A 22,141-nucleotide genomic window follows, 5' to 3' on the forward strand; every position below is an offset into this window, starting at 1 on the left:
ACAGGAGTTAGAGAATCACTAGTGTAGAGGTTAGGAGTGTGGATTTTGCAATCTGATTTCAACGCTCATGTTTTCACCCAACTACAATGCTGGCGAGATATTCCTGGGGAGGCCATCTATTTTGTTTTTGATGTCCCTTCTATCTGGCTATTTCACGTGTGCTTCTTTCGTGTACTTTAATTTTTTTTTAAATTATGCTGTGCTTCCTTTATGAAGTTAATGAGCATTGTTGTCCATTATAATTCCCAGACTGACTTGGGTAACAGAAGCTCAGAGCAAACTTTATACTCAGTTGCAGCCCCTTCTTTAGGTCTGTTTTTTTTCTCTAATCTTCATTTCTTCTTTCCCCCCTTTTTCAACACAAACATTTTTTCCTAATTCCCTTTTACTATTATTTTTTTTAGTTTCAGCTGTCCTTGTTTTAAACCAATTTGAATCTCTTTTAGGCTCTAAAGAAAAATAAAGGAGAGATGAAGTAGCTCACGTGGTTGAGCACCTGCTTCCCATGTATGAGATCCCAGAATTGATCCCCAGTACCTCCTAAAAACAAATAAATCAAAAATCCAACTCTCATTAGGGCTCAAGTAGCTCAAGTGGTTAAGTACCTGCTTCTCATGTATGAGGTCCTGGGTTCAATCCCCGGTACCTCCAAAAAGACAAAGTAAATTAACCAAGTTTACAAAACCAGGGAGGAATGTCCCTGAGGAGTTCAGTGGTTAGAGGTCATCAATGAAGTACACACCCAAGCCATTAGATGACACAAAAGAGAGGGGCTTCTCTTGCCAAATGACTCCTCACTGGGTTTGAAGAAAGTGGGCTTGACACCATAGCACCTCCATGTCGGTCCAGGCGCCAAGGGCTGAGCTGTGTCTACATTTCAGGACCAAGTTAGCCTACTACACCTCCACTTTTTCACCTATGAAGAAGGAGGTGGGGGCATCTTTGAAAATCCCGGGAAGCAGACCAATGAGTCCAGAAGAACAGATTAATGTCATGTTACAGCAGGAGATGGAAATAGAAGGTAAAGAAACCAAACCATCTCAGTCAGACTTGGAGGTATGTTGTTCTTGCTTCCTTTCTCTCAGTTTGCTAAGTATTACTCGTGACATCTCAGTGGTTCCAACTTGGGAGGGTCCAGCTGAATCTCCCAGAAAGTGTTTTTAAAATGCCAACACTCAGGCCCCACAACAGAGTACTGCATGGGGACATATGTCTGTGTGTGTGTAAGTTCTGTGTTCCAGTAGGTCTTAGAAACTGGTCCCTTTGAGTTTTCTCAGAACATAGGTTGCAAATTATGGCCTATGACCTGAAGTTGAGCAAAACAAGTGAACAAAAATGACAAACAGGACACTATGTTAAATTTGAATGTCAGATAAGCAATGACTAATTTGTTTAGTATGTGTATGTTCCTGTGCATCCTGTAATTTATGGGGGCAGACCTACCACAGGTCGAATCTGGCCTGTAAGTGTGTTTTGAAACTAAGAGAAATCTACCTAAGCTAGAGTTCCAGCCTCTTTTGAAAAATTAAAAATTCTTAGAGCTGAGGAGGGCTGCCTCCTTTAGATGAGAAATACATCCAGTTTGTCATAGTCCCCCTCCATTCCTTACTATTTTCTTATGTTCAGCCAACTTTCACTTATTAACATTACCTGCCTGTCTCCACATAGGCTTTGAAAAACCCCTATCTTAAGAGAAGAACAAAGCTTTAGAACAATAGTTTGTGGGCTTAACGCGTGTAATAAAATTATTAATAATAAAAACTCCTAATGACTGCGCATATGCCATGGGCAAAGCTCCACACTAAATCCTCTAGATGTTTGACTCCATTCAAGACCTGGCTACTTTGATTATTCCCATTGTCCAGGTGTAGAAACTGAGGTAGGCTGATTAAACAACTTGCCCAAGATTACATGGCCAGTAAGAGGCAAAACTAGAATTCAGACCAGGTCTGCCTCTTGCCAAAGTCTCTGAACTCTTAAGAGCTATGCAGCACTTCTCAAACTTGCCTGAAGGTAAGAATCACCTGGGGTGCTTGTTCAGCACCCCAAGCTGCCATAGAGGGACCTAGGGATCTGCATTTTAGCAAAGGTCTCCTCACTCTGCATGCCTAGGCAGTTCTTAATAATCGGTTCAGCCCTAGCAGTAAGGCTGGAGAAAGTGAGCAGCAATTACCAGCAGCAGCCTCTCCTAACTCAATACAGAAGGTACAGAAGCTCCAAGCTGGTTTCAGACCCTTTTCCCACACTTGGTGCTTTTCCTCCATCTGGGAATATTCTAGCTCAGAGCCACTTAGCCATCTGGCAGCTTGGAGGCAAGTCGCAAATGAAATTTCCTGACGTCATCAGGTCATATTGGCTGTTTTTCATTCCTGTATTTGTGTCATTTTCTAAACTCAAAAACAAAACAAAAAACCGTGAATGGATTAGAAGAACACTCCTAGGTCTCCCACTGATAGCTACAAAGCCATGGGATCAAAGTGTAAAGGATCATTGTTATCCAGGCAGGTGAGTTATCTGAGTCCATTTGAGGAGCTCATCCTCTCTCTCCTTCAATATACGGCTCTCAGCCCTGGCCTCAGTGCTTCTGCTGGCCCTGTCCCCAAGGCCAAGGCCCTTGACAAGTCCTTCCTCATACCCCACCAGAATCTCTCTCTTGCTTTGGCTTAATCCTCAGGAGTCTTGGGGGAAACGTGCCAGCAGGGTCATTGCAATGAGGGTGAAGAGACAAGCCCAGAAAGCATGATTGTAGTTGGCAGTGGAGGGTGAGGAGGGGTGATGTGTGAACAGGACCCTGTGGCAGGCAATGGGTATGGGTTGGTGGGTACAGAGATCCCATCAGGATTATGTTCTTGGTGCTTGTTTATTTATGGAAGAGATATGCTTACTATTTGGCCAATGGGATCCAAAGAAACATGATTGCCCCTGAGGAGGAGGACGTGATGGTTCGGATTTCAAGGTTGATTTCTAACAAGCTGCTCACAAGTCCCTTCCTGGAACCGCTGCTCAACAGCCTCGTGGAGGAGAAGGAAAATGATTATTACTGTAGCCTCAAGAAAAGCATTGGTAAGGCTGGGCAGAAAAGGGGCACCTTCTTTCCTCTCACTTATCAACCTTCTGCCTGGTTCCTCTGCAAATGCCAAAGCCATCATTTCACTTTTAACTCAACAACCCCCTACAACCATCACTAAAGTCTATGCCAGCTGCTTCCTGTACTGTAATGTGCATATAAGGCCCCTTGAGGCTCTTGTGAGGTTGCAGGTTCTGATTCAGTAGATCTGGTTTGGAGCCTAGGATTCCACATTTCTAAGAGGCTCCTAGGTGCTACTGAGCCTGGGGCTACATGCTGAGTAGCCAGTACCTTCTCAAACTGCAAAGTCTTATTTGACACGGATCTCCTCTCTCCAAACCCTCAGCAATCACCCTGTCCTCTGAATTCATAGCACTTCTTGTCTCTACTTATAACTCATCCTGCTTTGAAACTTTCTGTCCAGCTGTTTGACACTGGCATTGGCATTGCCCTTCTCCTGGGACTTGGCTCTCCTATTAGACTGTCAGCTTTTTCATGGGGGGGGGAGGGGAGGGTATTTATCCTGGCTCCCTTTCATTCTTAGCCCAATGTCTTATGCACACAGTAGGACATTGAGAAATATTTGATGATTTGCCAGTAATGTGAGAAGCACATCAAAGGGAAGGGGTGAACATATTAGTTCCCCCTGATAAATAAAATCTGGTCGGCCTAACAGAAGGCACCCGTGCTAAGCCCCAAGTCAGCAAAACCAAACTCTAAGTAAGTGTCTATTCCCTGTAAATGCTCAGCTTGCCCAGAAAACAGAACTTCAGTCAGCCAATCAGCTGTTGCCAACTCCCTATTCTTATGCCAGCTAATTTCCTCATTACTAAGCAACCATCTGTACTAACCCTATTAAGAAATGTAGTCTGCATTAACCAATGAATCCATTCTTCTAATGTATTCCCTTGTTCTGTCTATAAAAGCTGGTTGCTCTCTTTGTTTAGTGGAATTCCTTTCTGCCTCATGGTGATTGGAATCTACCCAATTCATGACATGAGTCAATGAAACTTTGGAGATCTAACCAAATTTTGCTCAGGATTTTATTTTCACACCCCGTCACTCCATGATGGTCCATCCTGTTCTGTTTGCACAATACTGTCTACCGAGATGACTAGTTATTTTTCATTTTCTTAGTTAACTTTCTAATGATTTCGGTCTACTGGCTCCTGGTGTGCAATAGGGTGGAACCAAGCTCCTGAGGATAAACTTGGAAGGCCCTTCAAATTCCATCCTCAACCTTCTTCCCCACTCTTCTCACCTTAAACTCTTCTACTTTGCACCTGATTTTTCCGCCGCAGGAGTGCTCACAGCTCCTTGAACGTACCATACAAAAGTCACGGCACCGTACCTCCTTATGTGCCCCCATGCAATATGACCCACCTCAAATGTTACTTCCTCTGTGGAGCTTTTACCACTCTTTGTTTCCTTAGCAAACAAAAGCTTTAGTTTCTAAATTTCCATTAGAAAACATCTGGTGTCATCCAGGATGTGCTGACTTTTTGTGTATACATTTTTTTTTAAGATTTATTTTTTATTTATTTCTCTTCCCCTCCCCCATTGTCTGCTCTCTGTGTCCATTCACTGTGTGTTCTTCTGCATCTGCTTGTATTCTTGTCAGTGGCACCAGGAGTCTGTGTCTCTTTTTGTTGCGTCATCTTGCTGCATCAGCTCTCCATATGTGCGGTACCACTCCTGGGCAGGCTGTGCTTTTTTCACACAAGGCAGTTCTCCTTGCAGGGTGCACTCCTTGTGCATGGGGCTCCCCTATGCAGGGGACACCCCTGCATGGCATGGCACTCCTTGTGCGCATCAGCACTGCACGTGAGCCAGCTCAGCACACAGGTCAAGGAGGTCCTGGGTTTGAACCCTGGACCTCCCATTTGGTAGGCGGACACTCTATCAGTTGAGCCAAATCCGCCTTCTGTATACATTTTTTTGATGTGAGAAATCAATTAATTATGAATGAGGTGTCAGCAAATACAAGTTCATGGTCATATGTGATGCTAGATATTCTAACAGGGCTCAAGGCCAGGGTCTAAAGTGCTCCAGAGCATGAACTTACACTTCTCCTTCTCCTAACATATCTTCAGAAAGAAAACACACACTTAGGAGTGGAACCTGTCCCAGTGGAGCAATTCCCAAGGGGTTACCAATGATGTGGTAAAATGAGGGGGCGTTTCCAAGTGTAAATGGATAGAAACTCACATACATTCTTAAGTGTCAAAGCTACGACCACAGAGTGCTTCATAAGGGGTGTTTCCCCTCTTGGTTATAGTTGATTACATCCTCATGGACCCAATGGAAAGAAAAAGACTCTTCATTGAGAGCATCCCACGCTTGTTTCCTCAAAGAGTGATCCGGGCCCCCGTACCCTGGCACACGGTCTGCAATACTGCCAAGAAGTGGAATGAGGAGCATGTGCACACAGTCAACCCCATGATGCTCAGCCTGAAAGAGCTGTGGTTTTCAGAGTAAGAACTGCCTCCTCTCGCCCTGTCTTTATTGCTCCCACACATAAGAGAACCTTTTGTGCTGAGCACAGCAGAAATACCATCAAGCAGAATCCCTGCCTTGAAGTGAAATGAGATGTACAAAAATTCTAGGCCAAGCATGTATCTGAGATTATACCTGATAACTCTCCACCCTCCATTCAGGGTAGGTGACCCTCCTTTGTTCTCGCCCCGCAGTTAGTGCCTATCTCTAAGCACTGAAACAAGCAGATTAAGACACACACTTGGAGGCAGCCGCCTCAGGTTCAAACCCTAGCTCTACAGCTTCATGGCTAATATGGATATGTGTTCTATCACCTCTCTATGTCTTGCTTTCCTTATCTCTAAATTTGAGTTAATAGGGGCAATAAAGAGCTTAATGCATGCAAGAGACTTAAAACAGTGTCTTATCTAACATAATCACCCTGCAAGTTTAATTAGCTATTACCTCCATTATGATGTGTGTCACACTGAATTATGATGGGATATTTCTTTATTTCTCCCTCTAGTCTATTAACTCTGTGAAGGTTTGGTTCTTATTCTTTGAAGTAATTCACTGCCAGCATGGGGATGGCAAGCAGTTTTGCTTATCAGTGATTGAATTGGTCACAGGAATTGCAAGAGTCCAGAGGAGGTGGGAGGCATATTTCCCTTTTTAAAAATTGAGATATCCTTTATTTACCATGTAATTCACCCCCTCAGGGTGTATGATTCAGTAGGTTATAGCATATCCACAAAGTTGTACAACCACCACCAGTAATTCCATATTTTCATCACAAAAAGAAACCTTGTACCTACTAGCCGTCACTCACCATCCCTCCTCTCCCCTGTCTCAGCCACTATGAACCTACTTTCTGTGTCTCTGAATCTGCCTGTTATGGGCATTTCATAGAAATGGAATCATAGAATATGTGGCCTTTAGTGTATGACTTCTTTCACTTAGCATAAGGTCTACAAGGTTTAGCTATGGGGTCTCATGTATCAGTACTTCATTCCTTTTTATGGCTGAAAAATATTCCATTGTATGGATGTATCACATTTTTGTTTATCTATTTATCAATTGGTGGGTATTTGGGTTGGTTCCTCTTTTGGCAGCTATGAATAATGCTGCCATGAACTTTTGTGTACAAGTTTTTGCATGGATGCATTTTCAAATGGTTTAGATATATACTTAGGGATGGAATTGCTGGGTCATATGGTAACTATGTTTAATCGTTTGAGGAACTGCCAAACCTTCCACAGTGGCTGTGTCAATTTATATTCCTATAGCAATGTACAAGGATTCTATGTCCTTTCCAACACTTGTCAGTTTCCTTTTTAAATTCTGGATTTAACTAGTTTTAATCTACTTAAGTTTCCTCTCCACTGAAAACTTAGAGAACATATGCCTTTTGAATCTGACCTGCTGAATTTGTTATTAAGCATCTTTTAGCTCAGGAAATTTCTCCCTCTCTTTTGGCAGATTTAGTGACCTCAGGTTTGTTCGAACAGCAGAGTTACTGACAGGGAAATTGCCACTGCAGCCTCGTGAATATCAAGATGTGATCCAGAAACACTGCTTGGAAGCACGTGAAATTCTCCTCAACAAGTCAGTATCTGGCCTCAGGATGGGGCTGCAGCACAGTTTCATGAAGAATGAAAGTGATCTTGAGAGGAAAACTGGTTCCCAGCCTGGGGGTTGCACAGAGTTCGTTGACTTCCTACTGTCATCCTCTTCTGTACTCTTCCTTCTGTACTGCCATCACCCCATCCTCTGTATTTCTTCATTGCCAAGTGCTCTTTGCCACTTCAGCCTAATCTCCTCCTGCCTTTTCAAAACTTTCTCATTTTCCATTCCTCATGAGGGTATCACTTCCATTCCTTCACTCTGAAATCCTTTAGGCCTTGCTGGGTAACAGGACAATGCATTTGAATGACTTGTGATCAGATAGGCAGATAAACAGCTTATCGATATTAAGGCTAAGGGGTTTTCAGTCACTCAGACAATTCCTTTTTCCTTTGAAGATGCATGCAAGACTGTGTCCAAAGACAGGGACAAAAAATGCCTACCGTATGTGATATTCTCTGTTAGAGGAAATATGTATGCAGTAACTGGTATACAGTAGCTACTCAGTTATATCATAATTATCATAATTAGTACCTCTATGACTACCACTGTAATTAGTACCTCTCTGATTGGTATAGTGGTACTTTTCTAGCAATGAAAGAAGAAACATGATTGGAATAAATAAGCCATGAGGCAGTGGTTTCCACTGGGAATTAGAAATTGGGGGGTATGGGAAGAAAGGAACAGTGATGCATCCATTTCTTCTTTTGGTTGTCTGATTTCTACCCTCAAGTTCTGAGCAGCCACCTACATACTAGAGTTCTCATCCCAAATTTTCTTCCCCCTACTAAGTCCAAATCTCCAGGGAGAGAAGTTAGAGAGAATCATTCTAGTTCCTTATTCCTTCACCCCAACTTTTGGTTATCATGAAGAATGTGGAGATTCAATTGGAAGTGCCACTAATGTCCTCTGCTGATTTGTTTAATGTTAATGAAAGAATAGTCTCTTAATTCAAGTCTATTACTTTTTTCCCCAAGAAAAAAGAGTGGTAGTGGGATATCGTGGTGCCAATTTGCAAGACTGCTTAGCATGGAATGAGCCCAACTCTCTTGTTGAAGAATGTGTGGGATGACTGAGAGAGCTTCTCAGAGCTCCAAGGAGCTTCTTACTTGGATGCCCTCCTATCTTGACAGGTGGATCCCCACCAGTGCCAAACTTTTTGTCACTCAGAAGGAACAGTGGATACATTTTGCTCCCAAGAGCGACTATGACTCCTCTCGTGTCATTGAAGAATATTTTGCTTCTGTTGCAGCCTTCATGTCACTCCAGCTCAGGGAGTTGGTCATTAAATCTCTCGAGGACCTCGTTTCCTTCTTCATGATACACAAGGTATGTATGGAGACCAGTAAAATGCACTGTGAGAAGAAACAACCCAGGTAGATCCAAGTATTCTGTCTTGTATGTCCTCTGCTGTGAGCCAGGTCATAAAGTAAAATTCTTGATTTGTATACGCATAGGGTGATTTTTGGTTTATAAAAATGTTTTCTTTAAATAAAAACAAGATTTCTTGGGATAGTTACCTACCTACTCTTAAATTGGTAGAAATCTACATAAGTGAAGAAGTAGTTAAGAAAATTTAAAGATTGCATAAAATGAAATATATACCTCTTAGCAGTATGAGAATCACTTTTTCATCCCCTCCATTATAAGGAAAGAGCTGAAAAAAAGTTTTAGAACCTTTGACTTGATAGTCAGGGAGGGCCGCATGTAATCATTATATTTTGGTCTTTGGTCTTTGGAAGGGACGGTCTTCTTGGGTTTTTATAGCTATATTGACCAAATTAATAACTTCCTCCAGGAAATTGCTTCACTGAAGTTGAAATAAAAAGTAAAAACACTAAGTCTTGGTTTTTAAGATATCATAGCATCCCCTAAATTTAGATAGTGTAGGAATCAAAAAAATATTCCCTTGGATTTTCATACCACATGCATATTTTACCATAAAAAGAGTAATAAAAATTCAAAATTGGCTAGTTACAAAAGGTTAAAATTCTAAATATTTTTCCAGAAGAAGAGATGGCAAATTGATCTTTTATGCACATGCGCACACACACACAAGTAGATATCTATACTCCCTTATATATAAACCAATGCCACTGAATTTAACTGCAATGTTAGCACTCTAAAGGGGACCAGTCTGTAGATGTCATTGTAATCATTTTCTTTGCTAAGCAGAAGTAACCCAGATATGAAAATAAATCTTGCTCTGAAATTCCACTCAGATGGAAAAGTAAAGAATTCTGTATATCTGAGAGAAAGGAAAATTCATGGATACTTGATACACAGTTGATGTTCAACAAATGTTTATTAATCATCCTTAATCAGATCTAGAGATCTCTAAAATCGATAACTTGGACAATTACTTTACAGCGACCCCGTGGCAATCTTCGTTAGGTATTACAGTTTATTAAAGATATTGTGATACTAGCTTCCATGGGGAATTAGAAGTATCTTTGCATCAGTGTTTCTGCTTTGGAAGATTGATGGTTTAAGTGTCTAAAATAGACTATATGTTCACCAGCTACTACTCATATGAGTACACAGATAACAATTTATATACTTTTTGATTCCATTAGCAAATATTTCTTAAACACCTACTACTATGTACTAAAAGCTGTCTTGGGTATTTTTGAGGCAATAGATGAATCAGGCACAGATCGTGCCCTCACAAGTAGAGTGGAGAATATAAGCTGTTGTATATACATCCCTGGAAGAAAGAAAGTAAAAACACCCTTAAGAAAGTAGGACTATGAAGTTCAGAAAAGAGGAGATTATGTTTAGTTGGGGGACAGGGAGACTTCCCAGGGGTGTGGATGTTGAGCTGACTTTCAAAGGATGGGAAGGATTTAGAGAGGCAGGAATTTCCAAGCAAAGTAAACTACACTGAAGAAAGATTTTGGGTGAGGGTCAGGGATGGAGCTCAGGGTGGGCAAGGCTGTACCCGGCTCGTATTTCAAATCCTTCACTTCCTTTTCTGGTGCTGTGGAGTGTTATAAAGTGCTAGGACACACTTCCCTCATTTTGGAACGCCCCGTTTTGTGACGATTGCCATCCCTATGTCTCCTGAAGGATGGCAATGACTTTGAGGAGCCCTACCAAGAGATGAAGTTCTTTATACCTCAACTCATCACGATCAAACTGGAAGTAAATGAGCCCATTATTGTCTTTAATCCATCTTTTGATGAATGCTGGGAATTAATACGCAACTCTTTCTTGGAAATTATTAAGAATTCTGAGGGGATCCCCAAGGTATAGTATTCACTTATTCATTCATTTGTATTTTTGTTCACTTGTTGAAAAAATATATTTAAAGTGGCCATTTGTACAAGGCACAGGCAGCATGATATTCAAAAAATGGGAGTTTCACTTTGGGGGATCTATCCTGATTATACACCCTTCACCCAAGAACGAGGATCTAGGCCATAAAGAAATACCCATGCAAGCCAGACTTGTGCTTCTAACAAGTGCATTAAGAGTTACTTTGTCAAAGAGTATAGTTTCCTGCATGATGCCAACCTCAAAAAGGCAAATGTGTCCCAAGCCAGTTTGGGGTTGTCATGTGTTATGAATCAATTGCTGTGAACTTGTCAAAATTTTTCATAAAAGTATATTTAATTTCATTCTTGTATTTCTATATGTTTTTAACCACTATAGGCTTCTAGGAGAGAAGTCAAAGCTTTCCTTCCCATCCCCAATCCTTCCCAGTTTCCTTTGCAGGGTGAGTTACTAGTCAGATTCCAGACTACTGGGCAGGAACATGCACTCTTTTGACCTTGGTTGTCTTCTGTTTGCCTGTGGGTGGTTGGTCCAGTCTCACAGTGGAAAGAGACCTGGGCTGTCGTGTTTCTCTCTCATTGTTCATGTGTGGATACACTTGAACACTCGTCTCTCTGCAATTCTGTACATAGAGGTTCTAAGAGCTCAAGGGTTAGAGTTGGTGTTTCTGCGGAAGGAAGTGAAACCAAATAATCTACCCGATTTGATCAAAAAATTCTGACATTGGGGTTTTGAACCCACCTGAGCCTTGTGAACAAGAAAATAGGTGTATGGAAGAGGAAGAAACAGTGGACAGCTCTCCTACCACCAGTATCCACAGGAAGAAAATGAAAGAGACAACCCTGCAATTTGGAGGGATAAGTGTGGGGCTTGGGGACAGATAAAGTACATAGCCCTTTGAATTCTCCTTCACTGGTATTGATCAACAATGTTTGAAAGCAGCTGGGTTGGGAAAGTCCAAGGCTCATGTGGCTGCAGGGCTGGTACTCAATTTAGTGGAATTGTAATGCCAAAAAGTTGAAAGCTGAACCAAACTCAGAGTTCTCCATTTGGTTTGCCCATAGTACTAGTTCCCTCCCCAAGCCCCTCAGACTGTTTTACCCCTGAACTGATAGTGAAAATATAAAAGAACAGTCCCTCACATTGAATAGTTAAGAAGAAGGTTCTAATAGCAAAAGGTGGACAGTACCCCCATTCCCTACCAGTCTTGCCTTATTTATGGTTAAACATGAGTTAAGAAGTTGGAGCAGAAAAATCAGCAAGAGGCTTTTGGAAATAGAGAAGATAGCACTCAAGGTGCAAAAGGAAAGCATATTTGTGGAAAAGAGTTACTAAAGGAAACTAAAGTAAGTAATAGAAAATATGTATCTTGGCAATAAAACCAAGGAAAACATGGATGCTCTTAATATAACACTGACTGAAATGGCAAGAGGCGAATGAGAGGCAGAAATAAAATGAAGGTGAGTGAGATAAGGGAAGGTTTTTTGTTTTTGTTTTTGACTAAAAATGCTTATTAGCAGAATTGAAATGCCAGAAGCCATGTTGTTGTACTTACTTTCATAATTGGAAAAAAATATATTACTATGGAAAAGGCCTGCTAGGGCCAGTCTCTTTCCTAATGGGAGAATTGTCTCATTGAAAGCACAAGGGAATGCCAAAATCAGGATGGGCAGGTGTTAGTATGAAGGTGATGGCAAAACTAAGGAATCCAGTATCAGAGAGGCAGGAAGATCAGCAGAAAGTAACAAGTATCTGGAAAGGGTATTGTCATTCTTGGCTCCATTTTACAGACTTCTCTATAGAATTTGGGAGAACCAGCCACATTTAAAGAGCAGTAAGAGGTGCTTCTTCCTCTTTAGATGAAGACTTCTCCCAAGAGACAATCCATTATCCATTAATCTGTTGCTTGGCTTAGACACATCCATTGTACTGCCCTAAGCCATTTCATGAACACAGTTGACCAATGTCAGCCCCTCCATCTCCTTGCTCTCAAGCAGTGTCTCAACTATTGGTTACAGGAAAGAAGTTGCTCCTTCCCTGGGTTAAAACCATTTGGATGGCCAAAGAGGGAGCACAAAGATTATTTGCCCTTGCTTTACCCTTTCTCTAAATTAGTGCACTCTCATCAAAGGTGCATAACTCAGTAAAGCATTGTGAAGTTCTTTTCTGGAGACTGGTCACTAAAAACTTTCCTAGCAGAGGGGACAGTGTAAGGCAATGGGTCCCCAGCAAGGACTTTGCAGCCTACATGAATTGTGTGAATAAGAGCATCTTCAGAGATGCACACGTGCAATTAAGATGCTGGTGAGTTTGAATTCTCGGAAGAGATATTCTTAGTACTTTATAATCATAAAGCCATGGCTTTTTCTTAACCCTTAGCTGAGAAGAGAACCTAGTACTTCTCTTTCTTTGACAGATGAGAAAACTGAAGTCCAGAGAAGAGAAACAGCTTGTCCAAGGTCACATAGTTATTCAGTGGTAGAGTCCAAATTAGAACCCATGTCACCTCCTTTAGTGAGGACAAAAGGAAGGTGTGAGGGAGGGCACCACTCTAATATTCATTCCCTCAAACAAAATTTATTTAGCACCTACTATTTGCCAAGCTTTTGCTAGTCCCTTGGGATACAACAGTGAAGAAATCAAATTAGATATCCCAGCCCTCATGATATGTATAGTCTAGCTGGAAAGACAAACAGAACAGCTCATTACATACTCATTTAATTACAATTGTGATGAGTGCTGAGCACAAGAAGTTCAGAAAGTGAGCTTTTACTCCTTTTAGGGAAACCTAACAGCCACTGGGTCCCCTGGGCACCTCTAAGGGCATGAAACGAGAGCAGCAGGGATTTGAAAGATGAATGATCCAAGCAAGTGCAAAAAAGGGGAGAATAGAGGTAAAAAGAACAGTGGAACAATTCTGGAACCATCCAAGAGGAAATGGGGTAAAAGTACAACTGGTATTCCTGGAAATGAGTCTACCACAGGAGATTTTGGTACAATCTCCTTTCCTCTGTGACATCCAAAAGTGATTTCTACTCTTTAGGTAGAATCTATCCTGTTCCCAGAACTGAAAGGATATAAGCTGGTTCTTTCGACTGTGTGCCCCGAAGAAAAACTGGTTTCTGATTTTGTGGATCAAACGTTCGAGGTATTTCAGAAAAACCAAGTTGGCCCCCACAAGTAAGTTGATTTAGTTGTAACTTTATTACCTATCAGTTAGCCTTTTGGTGGAGTCTACCATCATCAAATAATCCCTATTTCCCACACATCTGGAAACACATACCTAATAATAAAAAGAGCCAATACTTACCTAGGTATTGCCATTATCTCCATTTTACAGATGATAAAACCATACCTTTCCCAAAGTTACACAGCAAATAAATAGCAAAGCAAAAATTCCAATTCAGTTACAGGTTCACCTCCATTTATTTGAAAACCATGGAGCCAGATGAGTTTTGGCATTTAGAAATGTCTGGATTTTAGAAAAGCAACACAATGTCTTTCATATATTATACTGCAGCCTCCGTAACAGGGATTCTTAACCTTTTTTGTTCCACAGACCCCTTGGCCAGTCAGTTGAAAACCACAGACCCCTTACTAAGTCCACACTATACTGTGTATTATTTAATAAGTAGATCACACCTGCACCAAACATTCCCACAAGAATAATGTTTTTGTTTAATTTATTTATTTTTGTTGTTGTTGTTGCGTCATCTTGCTGTGTCAGCTCTCCGTGAGTGCGGTGCCACTCCTGAGCAGGCTGCACGTTTTTTGCGCTGGGTGGCTCTTCTTATGGGGTGTACTCCTTGCTCATGGGACTCCCCTACACAGGGGACACCCCTGCATGGCACTGCACTCCTTACGCACATTAGCACTGCACGTGGGCCAGCTCCACACAGGTCAGGAGGCCCTGGGTTTGAAGCCTGAACCTCCCATGTGATAGGCAGATGCTCTATCCAGTAAGCCAAATCCACTTCCCCTTTTGAATTTCAATTCATGCTCACAGATCCCTGGTTAAGAACACCTGCTCTGTGAGGTACTCCTTAACCAAATGTATTGATATTCATATACATAGCCTCAAAGCAATTTAGGCCAGCTTTGGCTAATGTATGAATTTTGAAGATTCTTTTGTTTTCAGTGCTTTTTTATATTTTGGGATTGAAGACTGGCTATCTGAACCCATAGCCCATTCTCTTTAGTGAGTCGTCACCAGTTTAGCATGACCGAACAAGTAGCTTCCTATATTAGTCAGCCAAAGGGGTGCTGATGCAAAATACCAGAAATTGGTTGGTTTTTATAAAGAGTATTTATTTGGGATAGGCGCCTACAGATACCAGGCCATAAAGCATAAGTTACTTCCCTCACCAAAGTCTATTTTCACAAGTTGGAGCAAGATGTCTGCTGACTTCTGCAAGGGTTCAGTCTTCCCGGTTTCCTTTCTTCCCAGGTCTTCTCTCTGAGCTTAGGGTTCCTTTCTTCCCAGGGCTCCAACTTCAGCATCAAACTCCAACATCAAAACTCCAACCTTAAAAACCCTCAACTCTTTTTTTGCCATGCCTTTTATCTGTGAGTTCCCACCCACCAAGGGGTGGAGACTCAATGCCCTAATCTTAACCCAATCATGTCCAGGTACAGATCAGATTACAAGCATAATCCAATATCTATTTTTGGAATTCATAACCATATCAAATTGCTACACTTCCAAACTGGACTCTTTGAGAAGAAAAGGATGCTATTAATCATTATGATGGGACCAGAGGTGTAAATTGAGACTATCTCAGACTAACAAGAGAATATGGTCACTCTCCCTGGGGTTTTCTCAGCAGAGATGCTATTGACATTTTCGACCAGAAAATTTTTTGCTCTGGGGCCTGTCCTGTGCATTGTAAAACGTTTACCAGTAACCCTGGCCTCTACCCACTAACACATTCCTCCCCACCCTAGTTGTAACAAGCTAAAATTTCTCCAGACTTGGCCAGTTTTCCCCTGGGGAGCAATATTGCCACTAGTTGAAAGCTAACCTTGTCTGAAAATCTTGGCCCCAGATTTGGAACTTCTGCCTTTTTAAATTTGATTTGGGGCCTTCAGTTTGAAATCCCGGTGTTCTCTGTTCATGGGATTTTATACATATAGTTTTTCTTTCTTGGCAGACAGTTCCATGGGCTTCTTTTCCTTTTCTTTTTTCTTTTCTTTCTTTTCTAATGTTACATGAAAAAATATAAGAGGTTACCATATACTCCCAGCCCCCCTCACCCCACTCCTCCCACATCAACAACCCCTCTCGTCATTGTGGTACATTCATTGCACTTGGTGAGTACATTTTGGAGCACCGCTGCACCATATGGATAACAGTTTACATTGTAATTTACATGGGCTTCTTTTTGTAGTTCAGTTTCAGAATCTCTGAAGTATTGACCAACTCTTGGAAGTGTCCCACTAGTGCCAGAGTTAATTCTGCCCATTCCATATCATTTTTCAAACTTATTTTAAGTCAGACCATGGTAAGCATGTTTACCAATTTTAGGGAATCTGTCCAGCCATTTTTGCATGACCTGATAGCAGAGGGAAACCTAATTTCTTTTAGTAAATTTTAGGTTCATAGATTCCCAATTTTCATCTTTAAATTTAAACATAAAATTTTAGATCCAGAAGGAAGGAATGTGTTCACTTCACATTCACAGTATGTTAAGCTTTGTATTAACTGCTTTACATAGAACATTACAGTTAAGTTTTACAACTATCTGCTGAGGTATTACCATTTCCACTAAAAATTGAGGATTCTCATCTTTGAAAAAGTGAAATATCTTGTCCAAGTTCATGCAGCTAGCAAGTGGCAAAATTGGAATTTGAACCCAAAGTTCTGAATTTCCAGTTTGGTGAACTTTTGCCATACTATATTTCTCTTTCCTGGACTGTGTTAAATTTTAAGATGTTATCTCTTCATTTGCAACTCTGACTGATCTGATTTTCTGACCTGTATTTGTGTGTCTTTTTATTTTTTGCTCTTATATATGGAAGATACATAAATGTATACAAAAAGTACGATGACTTATTAGACAACATGGCAGAGCAAAACATCACTGCGTTCCTTAAAGAAAATCATGAAATTGAGGATTTTGTGCAGGTAGGAGATGCCATTTCACATTTCCTACCTTAGCATGTGCTACAGACAATCCAATGAGTAATCTATATGTATTTGGCTAGTCTATAAACTGAGCAACATTGGCTAGGCTTGACTGGGGTAGGGCTGGGGTGGGTGGGTTGAAGCTCAAAGGCAAATTAAGAGACTGAATGTGCTCCTTTCGGCAGAGTATCAATGCCATTAAAAAGCTGAGAAGTGGAATTGCATCTATGCACATCACCGTGCCCTTGGCCATGTTCTGCCTTGATGCCATGACCCTAAATTATGATCTCTGTGAGCGAGCCCAAAATCTTAAAGATCGGCTGATCCAGTTCCAAGTGGATATAAACCGGGACACCAACTCCAGGTAGTGTTCTTCTGGGTGGAGAAACAGCAATGATCTTTGGCATGAACTGGTTAATGGGAAAGTGGCCAGAACTTGTACTTTCCAGCGATGACCAGATGAGACTTGCAGTTCAAGTTGTTTTGGCCCCAAAGTGAGAATGACTGGGGAATTCAGGTTAGACAAGAAGCTGAACAGTCAGGGGAAAAGTTCATGTGGGATGGGAGTAGCAGGGTGGGGAGCGTCCTATGGCAATTCTTCTCTGAACTTCCAGCCTTTGCTTTCTTGCAGGCAACTTCACAGAAATGTTAGCTGTTTCCTGGGCTTGACTGTCTGAGGTCAGAGGCCCTTCTTGCCAGTTATCTAACACATTTATCGAAGCACGGGGTGTTCGAGCACCCCCTAGAACAATTCCTATGTTAGACTTCCTAGGTTAGGATCTGGGTGGTTTGATCTTAAGTTCTCTACTGGGCTTTTATTTTTTACTTAATGGTTATATATCAGTCAAGACTTTTTCAGTTATGAGAAATAAAAACCCAACTCAGAATAGCTCAGCCAGGAGGGAATTGGGGACTTGCATATCAAAATGATCAGGAGTGTTAGCTTCAGACATGGCTGGTTCCAGGCTCTGGATTCTGCAATTAAGACACATTCTCCCTTTCTCCACTCTGCTTTCCTCTTGGTTGGCTCTGTTCCTAGACAAGCTCTCTACAGTTTGTGGGTTCCAGTACCTCCAGGCTTACATCCTCCCAGGTTCCCATACAGAAGGGAGAAAATATTTTTCCAACAGTCTTGCAAAAGTCTTGGTCCATGTGACACTGGCTTGACTTGGGTTGTTTGTGAAACCCTAAACCAATCCCCTGAGAGGGAGAGAGGCAGTTCCCCCAAAAAATTTAGGGTGTGGTTACCAGAACAGAGAATGGATGCTGTCTGTGCCAATGTCTCTATTTGAATGTTATAAAATGACTACATTATTCTAGCTCTCTTCCTCTGAGTATTTTAAGCTATAGACTAAGAAAATTTAATAATAATCACTATTATTATTATGATACTTATGATTATAACATTTTATATTAATAGTACCATAAGTATTATAAACTCATCAGCAACTTAATTATATTAACAGCTACCATTTATCCAGCACATGTAACAGGCAGGGTGCCATGTAAACCTTCTGAATATTATGTATCTAATCCAATCTTCACAGCAGCCCTAAGACATAGACATTATTCTCTCTATTGTGTTAGCAAAGAACCTGAGACTCAGAGAGGGGTTAGCACGTAGCACAGCCAAGGTTTAATCTGGTTTATTTTGACCAAAGAGGCCAAGCTCTTACCTGCAATACTCAGCTTTCACACTGTATAATGAAGTCATGAGCTTCCTGGCTTTGGAGCCAGAAGACCTAATTTTGAATCCAAGTCTTCTATTTACTAGCCATATGACCTCTAGCAAATTGTGTCACCTCTATGATCTTCAGTGTCTTCACCTAGAGAATATCGGTTTCAGACTAGGACAGTAAATTCAGCCTTCACAGTACTAAGATACTTTCCTTGGAAAGTAGGAGCAATCAAATCATTTTTCTTAAACAATCATCTATTTGTTCCCACCAAATCAGAGCAACATGGTGCTTTAAATGGCCAGTGCATCCACCCTTATCAAAATAAATGTATCATTTCCTAGAACTTTTTAAAATAAGTGAAAATAAGGGCCCCTTTATGAACCAAGGGATATCTAAGGATGCAGAAACTGCCATATTGTTGGTTGAGTTCTGAAGTTTCTTTCTGCCTAAAAACGAGTGACTCTGATTCATTTGAACTTTCCAACAACCCTGTAAGGTAGTTAAGACTTTTATTAAGTCCCTTTATGGAGGAGAAAATGAGGCCCAGAAAGAAAAACTACCTTGCCCAAGTAGTTGAGTTTGAATTTGAGTCTTCTGACTCCAAATCCTAATTACTAACATACTTGCTGAGTGGGGGTGCCTTCCTGTTTCCAAAAACTAGGTGTGCCCTAGAATAGAGGGTCCTGGGCATACAGGCAGAGGGTGCCACGGAGGGTATTGGTCATGCTAACTATCCTCACTAGGGATATTTTTGTTTAATCTTGCCAAAACAGTGACCTGAAGTACTGGCCAAAAATGCAAGGCCTGATGGCAATATGAGACTATCCCATCTGTCTGGCTGCATGTTTCCTTTAGGGGGTGCGGGCTTGTCCAGACAATGACAACAGGGTGGAGAGGGGCCACAGATCAATGAAAGATTTATTGGTCTCCCTTACACCATCCCCTACACCAGACAAAGGGACCCCTGACCTTTTAGATTTTAAACTATATTTTCAGTACATGTAGAAGGCATATCTTATCCCTGGATATTGCTAAGGTATTATGTTGGTCAGATTCCTAATGCCATCTACAATATTCAGGCCCTTTTAGAGGGTCTTGTCATCAGCTGCTCCCACCCTTTTGAGCCCTTCCAAAAAGCTGGTAGCCAACAGCTATATGACATTCATTCTGCACATTCTCATACAAAGGGATGAGTCTTATCAGACTGAGAAGATCTACCTGTATTAATTAGGGTAGGCTAACAACTAACAACTAGTTGCTGTAACAGCTAGACCCAAGATGTCATGATTAGACACAACAGAAGTTGATTTCTTACTCAGGGTGTTTCATATTGGTTGGGAAGACCTACTTCATGCATTAGGAAACTCAGGCAGATGGTGACTGTACATCTTCAACACATAGCTTCCAAGGGCATCCTAGACAGTTGGAAGGAGGAAAGAGCATGGAGGACTATGCAGGGACAGAGTGTGCAGACCTGAAACTGACACACATAGCTGCTGCCCACTTACCATGGGCTAGAACTCAACCACATGACCATACCCAACTACCAAGGAGGTTAGAAAATATAATCTAGCTGTGAGTCCAAGAGCTGGAGAATACTCTGAACCCAAGTAGTGTGGTAGATAATCTTTCTCTACAGAAAGTTCCTCAGATATTCACCATTGTGTTAAAATTCATTTCTAAAATCAAAGGTATTTTTGTCATTTTCTGTTGTTTGATACAATTAGCTCCATTATGGAGGGCTTCCATACGTTTAGGAGGAATACTGAGGATGGAAAACATCTAGAAAAGCGGTTTTCATCCCTGGCGAATGACTGTCTACATGTAATGGTCGATTGATAGTAAAAAAACTATAAGAACTAGTACTGCTCTAACATCTGTTGAGGGCTGTTCTTGGCTATGCATGGGTGTATTGCAGATCATTTGTCTCAAATTATAATTAAAATGCTAAAGATTGTTGGTTATTAGGTGTTGTATAAATTAGAGCATATTCAAATTATCCCCATAATAATATCATTTTTTCACAGGTTTGTGTTTGAGGAGAAGGGGGCAATTAGAACCAGTAGTCTTAGCAATTAAATATAACTTCTCTATGCCAGCAGGAATTACCTGCAACACTTTAGGAGAAACTTTACTGGTGTACTGTTAAGAGTGGTCATTACAAATTCACTTGTGTTCTACATCAGCAGAAAATTTGAGGGGTTGTTGTTTTGATCTGAATCTAGATTCTGAGGTGAAAATGTTAAGAGTGTGGTCTTTGCCCTGAATTGTAGGCATGGGACTGGTTGAATGGAAGAGTTCATGTTGTGTATATATATATTTCCACAATTAAAAGAGATTAAAGAGACAATGGCAATTTAAATGTATTACATGATCCTGAACTGCATCTAATAATGGAGAAGAAAATGCCCAAAAGGGCATTAATGAGATGTACAAAAAATACTGGAATATAGACTGGAAGCTTTATGTCACTGTTAAATTTCCAGAACCTTATAATGGAACTTAAGATGGTTATATAAGTGAATATCCTTGTTCTTAGGAAAAGTACACATTCAAGAAGGATGATGTATACAATCTACTTTCAAAGGTTTAGACAATAGATAAACAAATAGACAGATGAATAGATAGAATGATACAGCAAATGTGGCAAAATGTTAAAAGTTAGTAGATATGAGTATCTGAGTATGGTATATTTTGAGTTCTATGTCTGAGTTTTTTATTATTTTTACAACTACCCTGTAAGTTTGAAATTATTTCAAAATAAAAAAATTTTTAAGTGTGGGTTTTGAAGTTAATTAGCCCAGGCTCAAATCCTGGCTCCGATGCCTATGGACCATGTTGCTTAGAGAAAAGTTATTCAGCCTTGCTTTCTTGCATTATGTAGATAATAATAGTACCTAACTTAGAATTGTTGTGGGGATCAAATGAGGCAAAACTTGTAAAGTGGTTATAATGGGGCATGACACCTAGAAAAGCTTAATTCATGTCAAATATTATTACTATTACTGCTGTCATTATTAATACTGTGATGTGCATGTGCATGTGATTGTTATCCATCAAGGACTGGCAGATTGGCATTGGCAGAATTGGAAACCATTGTTCTGGTCCCCAAACAGGAATCATGTTTGTTCAGCAATGATGGGTCCTTACAAGAAAGTTATTTTATGTGATGCTAACGATAATGATGATGGCTGTTTCTTTCTTTGAAGCATCTGCAATCAGTACAGCACCATCGCAGACAAAGTCAGTGAGATTCCCACCAACACTGAAGAGCTGGTCTACCTCATTGAATTCTTAAGAAAATCCAGCAACATCACCGTGTTCAAACTCAGGAGGCAACTTAGAGATGCAGCTGAACGATTAGAGTTCCTGATGGACTATGCAGACTTGCCCCGTAAGTCCAATGCCATAGGCATATATACAAATGTATATGTATATTTATATTTTAGAGGATAGGAAGTTGGGGAGAGGAGAGTTATAGCAATCCTACCATTAAATATCAGAAGAGCTGCTTTTCAAGTGGCCCTGTATGTTAGAGACACTAAATCTACATTCTTCTCCACAGAAATTTGAATCAAATAAAGGGAATCTTGTTAGACAAAAGCAAAAATTTTGTAAAAAGAGGATATCTAGGTGCTTGACTTCTAGTTCTTGGATGCCTGATTGGCATCTTGTGCTTGGTGTTCCTGGAATGGTCACTTCAAAATGCAGAATCCTTTTTATAAATGGATAGATTGCACTGTCAATGAACGTAATATAACCTTGCTGTTGAGGGGGCCAAGGCTCTTCTATGCACCTCCTGCATATCTTAAAAAGAAAGAAATGGCCAGGGCCCCTTGAAGGTTTATTGAACCAAGTTAGAGTTTTGTAAGTAAAGATCAGGTTCTGAAGGAAATA

At 40.8% G+C, this 22,141-nt stretch overlaps 1 protein-coding gene across 3 annotated transcripts in view; it reads left to right on the forward strand.

Annotated features, from left to right (window-relative positions):
• The window catches only part of DNAH3 (dynein axonemal heavy chain 3), a 192,099-nt gene that overhangs the window by 19,036 nt on the left and 150,922 nt on the right, over positions 1 to 22,141 (forward strand). For all 3 annotated transcript variants that reach the window (XM_058286298.2, XM_071211287.1, XM_058286299.2), the window contains 10 exons: positions 882 to 1,056; positions 2,874 to 3,063; positions 5,346 to 5,541; positions 7,022 to 7,147; positions 8,299 to 8,494; positions 10,235 to 10,414; positions 13,485 to 13,621; positions 16,460 to 16,565; positions 16,751 to 16,929; positions 21,454 to 21,638. In XM_058286298.2, coding sequence (XP_058142281.1) covers positions 882 to 1,056; positions 2,874 to 3,063; positions 5,346 to 5,541; positions 7,022 to 7,147; positions 8,299 to 8,494; positions 10,235 to 10,414; positions 13,485 to 13,621; positions 16,460 to 16,565; positions 16,751 to 16,929; positions 21,454 to 21,638 — 1,670 coding nt within the window. The remainder of the gene's footprint in view (positions 1 to 881; positions 1,057 to 2,873; positions 3,064 to 5,345; positions 5,542 to 7,021; positions 7,148 to 8,298; positions 8,495 to 10,234; positions 10,415 to 13,484; positions 13,622 to 16,459; positions 16,566 to 16,750; positions 16,930 to 21,453; positions 21,639 to 22,141) is intronic.

The sequence above is a fragment of the Dasypus novemcinctus genome, chromosome 23, assembly GCF_030445035.2.
Source record: "Dasypus novemcinctus isolate mDasNov1 chromosome 23, mDasNov1.1.hap2, whole genome shotgun sequence".
Classification (NCBI taxonomy): domain Eukaryota; kingdom Metazoa; phylum Chordata; class Mammalia; order Cingulata; family Dasypodidae; genus Dasypus; species Dasypus novemcinctus.